An 11,140-nucleotide genomic window follows, 5' to 3' on the forward strand; every position below is an offset into this window, starting at 1 on the left:
ACTGAGCTCTTCAGTAAGGCCATTCTACGGCCAATGTTTGTCTATGGAGATTGCATGGCTGTGTAGTCAATTTTATACAATGGGTGTGGCTGAAATAGCCGAATCCACTAATTTGAACGGGTGTCAACATAGTTTTGTATAGTGTATATCGTTAATTGAAGTGACCATTTAACAGCAGTACCTACTGCAGATTGCACACTTAAATCCAAAACAATCAGGTTGTGTTTATTAAATTCCCCATTACATGTATGCAGAGGGCAATAGTCAACTATTTTTGTCAACTATTGTTGTGTGTTGACAAATTAAGTTGACGAAGCCAAAACCACATTTCCATTTCAATCAACTACAGTATTTGGCAATTCAGTTATAGGAATCATTGGAATGTCCAGGTTTGAAGTAAACGTGATATTTTTTTCACATTCCAAACCACATGGCACATTACTGGGCTAGCCATTTCAAATCCGATCTGCAGATGCCATTGAGCAAATTCAATAAGTCTTTCCACAGTCTTTCTTAGACAAATGAACAAATATATTGTCCACATAGGATTATATCAAAACGGCAAATGTTTGAAACAATAATAAAAGTATCTACAGTCTATGTTGGCGTGAATGTCTGGGAAAGTTGATTTGGACCCGCTTTTGTTAAGATACCGTTTGTTGAGGTGCCAATGCTGGAGAGGTGGGGGAAGTGGGTAAGCGATGATGATGATGAGTGGACAATTCTGTGGCTCGGACTGGGCAGAGAGGAGGATGAGGTGGAGGGAGCTTCGGGGTCATTGTTCAGATGCTTGTCACCCCCAGTCCCAGAGTCATAGCATACTCCTCCAGCATGTTGTGTGGTTTTGGCCCCGTTTCTTGGGCTGCTCATCTTCATCTTCTTGCAGCCTGTTCGTACCCGGTATTTCAATGGCAAGGGACCATTCTAAAACAAGTGAAGATTTTCTTAAGTTTATGTGTACAGGGGACTTTTCTGTGACTTATAACCATATTCTCAGATGAGCCTCCTCTGAGCATGTATTTTAAGAATGACATGAGCTTTAAACAAGCATTAGAGAGATTTGTTTAAATAAATGTGTAAGCTCTCCAAAATACATGTGAACATATTGCTTGGTAGAGAATCGAATTCATGAATGGATGCACCACTTCACAACCTTATACTTTCCACTTATAAATAAGGAAAACAACACAGCATATAATTTCAAGGTCTTATTAGAAAAAATGACATTTCATGTGTTGAAGTGAAAGGGTAAATGCTTACCCTTCTCCAGGTGTAGATGTGTGCAATGTCCATTAATGTGTAGTAATCCGTCAATGGTTCATCTTCATACATAACTTCTATCTGTGAACAACACATTTTGAGAGAAAAGATTAGGTGTGATTAATCATTTATATAAACAGTGTGAAACTAGTAAAAATCTAACCATAATCAATCAGTTGTACACTGTATTTTTTTTTAAAGAAACAAAGTCGATTCTAAGTTTAACAAATCTACACAATGTCTATACAAACGCACAACATTTCAGATAGGTTCATTGTTCACTGAATTTCAAATAATTACATGAATAATCATTGATTAAATATCCGTAGTCACCTGATAGGTGCATGGAATATCCATTTTACTTCGAAGGAATTTCCTCAGATGCATTATGGTCATGGCTGCTGGACATTGCAAGTATCGCTTGTCAATCATCTTCAGACAAAAAAAAGGTAAGTTGAGACATGATAAACACTGCGTTACTTTACAGCCATCTGGATTGACCCTGTATTTAAAAGACACCAATATGATTTTCTTAGGGTTAAAACAATCACCTCTGTCTTCATATCCTTGACTTCACCATCCTCCTTTCCCAGCCTAAGAGAAAAGCAAAATTTACAATTAGAAAAAAGAGCAAAGAAATAATTGACAAGCATGGGTGTTGGCTGCATTTTTTAAGCATACTTTTTGCCAGTTTGAAAGCAGCCTTACTTGCTCTGATGAAAAAATTCGATGGACAGGCTTATAATCTCATCGTCGGCTATTATTCTCTTTTCTTCATCTGCCACCTCCCCTCGCTCTTCATTTGATCCATTTCCAGCTACAACATAAGAAAACAACATAGTATTCAAGTGTGCCAATCCTCCTCTTTCTAATGATAAAGCAACATGAACATTGAAGTTGCAATGATATGCTTGAGGTGCTTCGCCATTGATTCAACTTGTTTACCATCAAGAGAAGGATGTGCAACATAGAAATCCCTCCTTCGTTTCATTTCATCTGCAAGCAAAATAATAAATAATTGTGTATTATGATGCACTTGACATTTTTACAAACCAACTTGAGGGGATGAAAGGGAAAATGTACTGACCTTTGAAAAGCCCAGGTACCAACCTGTAAACAATGTCTTGAAGGGTCTTGTCAGACCTGAAATATAATATATTTTTTAAATTATTTCAGCAAATTGTATGATTAATTTCTGAGCCAGGGTTTACTTGGAAAAGAGATGTCAATATTGTAATGTGGTTTCGATTTATTGAGCCCCAAGTCTCCACACTCATATTCGAGTTAAAAAATATTATAGAACTTTAATTTATTGCCTTACAAAATGACATATATAGGCTACTCACCTAATATTCAAAAGGGGTTTCGTTTTGTGAATCTGGACATCACAAATTGGACATAATTTGCTGGTCTCCAGATAACAAACAATGCACATTTTACAGACTGAAAAGACAAAATAATCAAAACAATTTGACAACACTGCATACTTTAAGCCAAACGAATCAGTCAAAACTGTGGGCATAGACAGCAACTTGCATTGTGTGGTATTTTGAATGAAATCCAACCGACGACAACTTACATGAGTGTAAACACTCCACAATGGTGGTTGCGTCGATAAAATATCCACCGCACAAGACACACATCAAATGTGGATTCAGCTCAGTAATCTTGATTTTTGTTGTTCTGTGCATTGTCCTAAAATTGTAAAATCCTATAAGAGAGGATAAACAAATTAGTTAATGGATACAGCGTAGTTTCGCAATCTGTTCAGAACACAAACGGGCGGCGATGTGCCTTGAGAATGTAAAGCATTTATGTTACTGTTTTAATGTCTACCCTGCGAAAAACGAACCTGGAGATTATTTTGGCGAATTTAAATAGGTTAAACCAATATTTATCTCGTAGGCCTATTTATTATAGAATTTTATGTAGCCCAATAACAATTTACCCTTTTGTAATTGCTACCATGAATTTTGTTTCCAGCTTCCATTTCGATTTTTAGAAGTCTTCACTTCAAGCCAAGCGTTTGATTTATCTAGAATAGCCTAACAATTCCAGAAGCACGTCACAGAAATGTTGATTTCGATGCGAGGTTTAAAAAAAATTGCAAACTGACAGCACATGCATATAAGGCTACTTTTTCAAGTCCGGAATGTGCGAGAGTTTATTTGTTATAGGGCGATTTGGCCGATGAATGATGATCAACTTTTTCCAAAGCTCAATTCATTAAAAACATTGCTAGGTCTATAACGCAAAGTGGCAATATATTTCATTTACTTAAACACAGTAAACAACCATTATTTGCCCTATTATTGGCATACATTATGCAGCCTAAATTCGGAGTATAACCTACAGTCATAGAAAAATAGGTTCTGGATAGAACCCCAATTACCCACATTTTTTAAGTGTAGACTAAGCGTGCAATCCCGCGCCCGGTTTCTTGACGGATTTAGAGGAACGTTTCCAACTAAATGTTAATATCTTGTGCTCATTTTATAATGGATCAATATGTTTATTATCAATATCTTCGTAGGTAGCCTATGTAGGATACATTTCAAAGTCTGGGCCTATAGTTTACATTGCATTGATAATGACCTAATTGCCCGAGAGAAGGACTTTCGATTATTTTCAGTATTATGCGATCATGCGACGTCAATGTGGCGCGTTGTCATTATGGGCTGTATAAGATTGTAAGTAAAGTGTGTCCTGCGACTGCATGCAGACGCAAACAGTGAAGTGTGAAGTACTGGCTATGTCTACAAACCGCAAGCTTGACCTGATACAAGACGCAATAAGCTCTTTCATCCCTCTTATGCATGGCCATTCTAAAAGAAGCACACCATAGCGTATCTGACGAGCGCACAACTTGTGTTGGAAAATTGAGTTAAATGTATACATTCCTACACCTGTCGAGAAACTGGGAGCGCGCATCTCCATATGTGCACATCATGCGTTCCAAGACAATAACTCACTGTAGGCTATTTGTCAAATTAAATGTTGGACTAACCAATCATAATTGTTAAATCATAGGCTTACATACGTATGTACGAAATGTAGGCTATTGTAATGACCTCCTTGGCTGTAGCATCTACCATGGGCAGCTGATAATCAATAATGTTGATTTATTTAAAAAACCTAGCCTATTCATCACAAATGTCAATGGATCAATGCGGTGGATACAGCGATGTCGAATGGTTGTGCAACAGAGTAGACTCGACAGAATATGCAGCACACTCGAAAATTGTGATTATTTTAACTATTTGACCAAGCAAGAATTAAGACGCATGTTCACGCAAACATGGCAGTGTTTGTTTCATTCTACTCAGCTATGTGTGTTAACTAAATAGCGCGCAATGGCTCAGCCCTCTTATCATCAACTCTAAAAGAAGTTAATTCCTAAAATATTTGAACATTTAGTTCGACAAATCTCTGACCCGTCATACCTGTCAATAAACGGGGAGCTCACATTAGGCACGTAGTCTCCGAATTTACCCACTATCACGCGCCTCAAGACAATAGCTAGTTAGTTCACTGTGATGTGAATACGTTTAAAGCAATGCTTGTCCTGTGCTGTTGAACTACGCATCCCATTGTCTAATGAGAGCTTATCATTGCAAACAACGAAATTGTAGCCATAAACGATAGAAATAATCCATCAAGCCCCAAAGTACGCAAAAGTTAACTTTCTTTCTCGAATGTATCCATTTTCAAATATTATTATGGGTCAATCCCATTGTTAGGCCTATAGACATGACTGATCTAGTGCAGAACATTTCACATAGCAGAAAATTATAGTCTGTTTTTAACGCATTTATGAAAGTTGACCAACAAGAAACGCGACTGACCTTATTGTGGGTGGGGAGAAATAGGTATAATTTAAAGATTTAATCAAATGTGAAACATTTAGTTATTTATATGTTTTTGGCCTACATGTCAGTTTTTTCCTCAGCCTATTGTGTCAAACTATAATGTCATCACAAGAATAGGCCTACATTATTGATTGTGTTTACATAGTTTATATGGGCAGGCCTAATAATAGTAGCCTCGAGCCGGCCTATATTCCAATGTCCACAGCCGAATGAGCATAAAAATATGATCAGGTCCTAATCCAAACAAATATAATTAGCTGACTATTATTTCAGAACTAGATGATGAGCAGCACCCCAGTAGGCTAAGGCATTTATCTTGATTTCAAATGAGATTCGAGTGGGGCTCTGAATTTTGAGACAACATTTGGCCAATTGGTGATCGAGACAATCTCTTGATCTTGTGTAGGCCAGGCTAAATTGCATTAAACCATACTGCGACGAAGATACATTTGAAAATGATATTGACATCGCCTAGTGAACGTCGAGGACCACACATCAATTGCGCAAAAGGTCGAGAATGGATCTCTAGTAGCCTACTCATTATTGATCAGAGAAAGACAAACATTGCATTGATCTGAACAATCTTGAATGGTACCCATCGCATTGGTAATTATGTTAACAGCATTGTAAATGATCCCATGAGGTCATTTCATCAAATCTATTTATCATCAAATGATCCACGGCAATGAACCATACATTTTTTTTTACTTTTCAACACTTTTCAAGTGACTGAATAACATAACAAAACATAGTCTAGGTCTGTTCTTGCGATAAGACATAAAATCAGTGTGTGAGAAAGCCATCTCTGTTCAACATATAACGGAATTAAATACATTGAATAGGCTATAGCCAGCCTATTAACTATTTACTGCCTAAACAAAGTAGTATATTCGCAATAGCCTAAAACTTCACAACAGCGAAATCCTGTCAACGTAATTACTTATCTACAACGAAGCCCATTTATTTTCAATGAAAGACAGAATAAACGTATCTATATTGGAAACAAACGTGGCAATTTTGCTACAACGACAAATCATATTTGATACCACTTTCATGAAAACAACAGCCTAATGAGCCTGTTGAGGACAACTGTTTGAAATCAGCTTGGTAGATAGAATACATACGAATGTGGATGCTTCTCTGCAGATCTGTTAACATTGGCTGCTATGAACAGATCTGCGACCATGTTTCAATTTTGTAAGTTACACGCTCCAGAAAGAACACAAACATAACCATTTAAATAATATAACATTCTACAATCGTGTGTGCTTTGAGTGTCCATATGCCCGTGTGGTCCACTGCCGGTGTTCACTATTAATCCGATAGCCTGCTGTGGTCTTGCATTTGCAATGCTATAACATTTCATATAAACTTGTATTTTTGCAAGTTAAAACTAAAAGTTCTGTAAATACATACCTAACGGGTTATATCCCGTATGTGATGGACAATGAAAGTTACAAGTCGTTCAGAAAAAAATGAATGCAACCCAAGCGGCCATCTTGGAACGAGCTACAAATGCTGTTCAATGGCAGTGGCGAAATTCTCAACAAATAGAAAAAGATCAACGCGCGGAGAGTCAGAAACTTTACACAGATTCTGAACAGTGCCGGTCCAAATAGGTTATCGGTTTGCTTCGTGCTCGACCCCTATGAAGCAGTAGGCTATGCATAGAGCGGCACTTGATAGCAGTAGAAACTGACACTGTTCCCAAAATGGCTTGCAGGCTAGATTGACCGCCCCGCTATATCACGTGGTCTCATTCCTCAAGCGTTGTATTGATGGTACAAGTGACAAAAGTAAGCTAACTTTGATATATTGATATGTGGTCACACACATTTCATGCACTGGCTGGGTCTTTAGTCCACAACTCGTGGTCTACATGGTTTAGATTGTTTCTCTCTCACTCAAACATATTTAGGTGATGGTTTAAGATTTGTAATAAAATAAAATAAAATATGATTTATGCTACAAAGTTATTTAGAATTAAGTTATTAATATTGCTATTATTATCGTATTTTAACCGGCTTAGGCCCACTTCATTTGAATTCTAACACAACTCTTTGGGCCTTTTCCCTACATCTCTAATTATAGAGCCATTTAACACCATAAGAGTGTAGGCTAAGGAAAAACGTTTCTCCCCGTGGCTACTGCTCTGATTTTGGGAGTCTTTCCATGATGATACAGGCGATTACACTGAAGGGCACCGGTTCAAATTGTTACCATGTTAAATGTGTATGCCGTTAAACATTCGTGAGGACCAATTGGGCATAGGAGGGCCCAAATACATTTGCTTAATACATTGAATACGCCGATTCCTGATTCTACTGAATCATTTTGGCCCACTCATGATTAGTGTTTGATGAACTTCGCCTATAGTGGAAAAGCTATAGCATAATGTTGCATCGCCAATACATTCTAGTACTCACTCGTTTAATGATGGTAGCCTATATAGCCTATAGACCTATTTATGAGAACAGCCTGGGAAGCGCGCCTTTTTCTGCATCCCCCATTATGGAATTAAACACAACATTCTTTCAGACTCATTGTTCATTTTCATAATGCATGTGATTGTTGAGGGATTATCGGTCCACTAGGCCAACCATTTAAATGGTTCTACAACTGAGTTGCATAGCCTTTGGATGACGATGAGACTTCCGATGGTGCATGTATACTATGAATAATTACAAATGTCATAGTGCTTATTAACATAGCCCACAACGTTTATAACAACTCAAGACTTTGCAGTGTGTTTGTAACCGTTTTACAACATAATTAAATCAATGTATTAATTGTAGCCTATGGCATTATATGCATTCTTAAAAACCTACAGAAAATCTATTAAATGGGTAACGAGGAAGTCCCCTGAGCTCGTGGGTAAAAAAAAAACGGTTTCAACATTCTGTCCTTTTGATGTGGAAATGGGAACACTCTGATGGAATCAATACTGCTTTCATGCCATCTCAACAAAAAAAAAGAAACAATCATTACAACCAATCAATCATAAATCATATTTAAATTGTTTAAATTGTATCCTATGTGCTAATTCATTTACCAGTAGGCTATGATTAGCAGAATACAAATAGGTGCAGTTCTTCATAGAACCTTTTTCATCCTATGAACCGTTTTTGGAATGAAGGGTTCTTTGATGATTGTTTGGAAAGAAAGAAGGATTATTTGGAAGGCAAGAAGGGTTTTACATAGAACCTTTATGAATCTAAATCCCTTTTTCTTCTTCTTTTAAATAGTGCCTTAGCATTAGTTTTTTAAACTTTAACATTAGAAGTATGAGTAATCTGATAAACATTTATAAAGATAGGTGTGTACCTATATCGGAATATTTATGCATGCATCGGGTATAACCTTAATCATTTTACATATACAATACTGACATCGTTGATTTCTTTGCCCTGATTCTGTTATTCAAATGAGTATTTTCTGTGATTTTATTGAGCAAAGTAGGAAAATAGAAGGGAGTATGAGTGAACCAGAAGTGTATTGTATGGTACACAGCAAATTGGCCAGTTTGACCTAATATAGATTTAACATTTCTAGTGTTCATTTAGGAGTTTAACTAACATAACACTAAGTGGTGTAAAATATCCCCAGTGTTAATAACCAGAGTTGAGGGTATGATTGTGTAATATTTACTCTGTGTTTAGTAAAACACTCAGAACCACACCCATCATTATCATATTTCCCAACATGCTCTATTGCAAGTTGATTTTCTGAATTGTTTGTTTCAATGTATGTGTTTTTGCATGTACATTGATTGATTAATATTACACTACACAAAGATAAATAACATACTTTTACATTTTTTATTAATCCAATCTGTTAGTAGTTGGATTTATTGCACTCGTTACCGAGATGGTTGTTCCAGTTTAGATTATTTAGGTAGTCCCATTACTCAATCTTCTCTACCCAGGCAGTCATTCTGAATGCAGGTTGTGTGTGATTAAAAATTCAAATTGTTGGATTTCCTCACTCTGGCTGGATTCCAATAGGAATTACATATCACTTTGCAAGCCAGCATAATGTGACTTGCAGGCTTGATATGGCCTGTAAAGCAGGAGTTTTCTAACACCACTGTGTTAGGCCCTCAAAGAAAGGCCTTATGATATATGTATTTTCATAAAGAGTTTAATTCGAAAGACTAATATGGCTGGTGGAACCAGTCATAGACGGTTCTAGGAAGAACCCTTCAAAGATAAAAGGGTTCTTGGTAGAACTGTTACTTGGGGTTCTAGGAAGAGCCCTTCAGAGATAAAAGTGTTCTTGGTAGAAATGTTACTTGGGGTTCTAGGAAGAGCCCTTCAAAGATAAAAGGGTTCTTGGTAGAACTGTTACTTGGGGTTCTAGGAAGAACCCTTCAAAGATAAAAGGGTTCTTGGTAGAACTGTTACTTGGGGTTCTAGGAAGAACCCTTCAAAGATAAAAGGGTTCTTGGTAGAACTGTTACTTGGGGTTCTAGGAAGAACCCTTCAAAGATAAAAAGGTTATCGGTAGATTACAGCATCTCTGCTCTAAAGCAAAACTAGAGGGTTCCAGGAAGAACCTTGAGAGGATAATGAGGTTCTGCAATGGTTCTCCCTTTACAGGAGGTTATATGAAGAACCCTAAATAGAGGGTTGAAAGTTTAATACAGATGCTGTAATATCGCTGAGTGTACAACCATGTACAACATTCCTAATATTGAGTTTCACCCCCTTTTGCCCTCAGAACAGCCTCAATTTGTCTGGGCATGGACTACAATGTGTCAACAGCGTTCCACAGGGTTGCTGGCCCATGTTGACTCCAATGCTTCCCACAGTTGTGTTAAGTTGGATGGATGTCCTTTGGGTGGTGGACCATTCTTTATAAACATGGGAAACTGTTGACACACTCAAACCGGTGTGCTTGGCACCTACTACCATACGATAGCCTGTTCAAAGGCACTTAAACCTTTGGTCTATCCCTCTGAATGGCACACATACAGTTGAAGTTGGAAGTTTACATACACCTTAGCCAAATACATTAAACTCAGTTTTTCACAATTCCGGACCTTTAATCCTACTAAAAATTCCCTGTCTTAGGTCAGTTAGGATCCCCACATCATTTTAAGAATGTGAAATGTCGGAATAATAGTTGAGATAATGATTTATTTCAGCTTTTATTTCATTCATCACATTCCCAGGGGGTCAGAAGTTTACATACACTCCATTACTATTTGGTAGCATTGCCTTTAAATTGTTTAACTTGGGTCAAACAGTTTGGGTAGCCTTCCACAAGCTTCCCACAATAAGTTGGGTGAATTTTGGCCCATTGCTCTTGACAGAGCTGGTGTAACTGAGTCAGGTTTGTAGGCCTCCTTGCTCGCGCACGCTTTTTCAGTTCAGTTTCAGTTCAGTTTCAGTTCTGCCCACACATTTTCTATTGGATTGAGGTAAGGGCTTTGTGATGGCAACTCCTTTCACGCCCTGACCTTAGATATCTCTGTTTTCTATATATTTTGGTTAGGTCAGGTTGTGACTAGGGTGGGTATTCTAGGTTTTGTATGTCTAGGGGTTTTGTATGTCTATGTTGGCCTGATATGGTTACCAATCAGAGACAGATGTTTAAAAAAATAATAAATCACTGGACAAGTTAGGAAACATAGCTACTGACACCTGCTGTTAAAAGCAGTTCTTTCAATAATTAGGTCAGAGGGACCAAACCTTTGTTCAAAAAGCCATTCAATTTACCAGCCAATCAGGATTCAGAGCCAATTGGTGCAATTGACATTGTAGCTATGGTATTGCCTGGATGATGAATGGTTAAAATTAACTTGGTTTATGCAATACATAACAAATAAAGACTCCAGCCAAACCAAGTGTTATGTTATTATGGAGACTAGAGAGACTGGCTGTAGTAGGGATATTCTGCTTGGTCCATGACGACTTGGGATTGGGTGGGAATGAAAAAGTAGACCAGGTAGCCAAAAGGGCTTGAAAAAAAAGAGACACTACCTAACCAAAAGTATGTTGGACACCTGC

The 11,140-nt window shown here is 37.5% G+C and overlaps 1 protein-coding gene across 1 annotated transcript; it reads right to left on the reverse strand.

Annotated features, from left to right (window-relative positions):
• Window positions 1-209: 209 nt before the first annotated feature.
• Window positions 210-6,859, reverse strand: LOC115114088 (polycomb complex protein BMI-1-B-like). Its single transcript, XM_029642051.2, has 10 exons — window positions 6,546-6,859; window positions 2,840-2,971; window positions 2,607-2,703; window positions 2,348-2,403; window positions 2,206-2,256; window positions 1,969-2,077; window positions 1,812-1,854; window positions 1,594-1,692; window positions 1,261-1,341; window positions 210-924 (listed from the first exon to the last, which is right to left on the reverse strand). Exons 2-10 carry the CDS (start codon window positions 2,949-2,951, stop codon window positions 598-600), a joined length of 975 nt encoding a protein of 324 aa, XP_029497911.2. The 5' UTR covers window positions 2,952-2,971; window positions 6,546-6,859; the 3' UTR covers window positions 210-597.
• Between the last annotated feature and the right edge of the window lie 4,281 nt (window positions 6,860-11,140).

The sequence above is a fragment of the Oncorhynchus nerka genome, linkage group LG9b (genome assembly GCF_034236695.1).
Source record: "Oncorhynchus nerka isolate Pitt River linkage group LG9b, Oner_Uvic_2.0, whole genome shotgun sequence".
NCBI classification, from domain to species: domain Eukaryota; kingdom Metazoa; phylum Chordata; class Actinopteri; order Salmoniformes; family Salmonidae; genus Oncorhynchus; species Oncorhynchus nerka.

Coding starts and splice junctions, on each gene's coding strand:
- LOC115114088 (XM_029642051.2), bottom strand. CDS start 2,951: ATGCACAGAACAACAAAAATCAAGATTACTGAGCTGAATCCACATTTG. Junction 2,704..2,839: donor TGTGGAGTGTTTACACTCAT/GTAAGTTGTCGT, acceptor TTGTCTTTTCAG/TCTGTAAAATGTGCATTGTT. Junction 925..1,260: donor ACATCTACACCTGGAGAAGG/GTAAGCATTTAC, acceptor CACTTGTTTTAG/AATGGTCCCTTGCCATTGAA.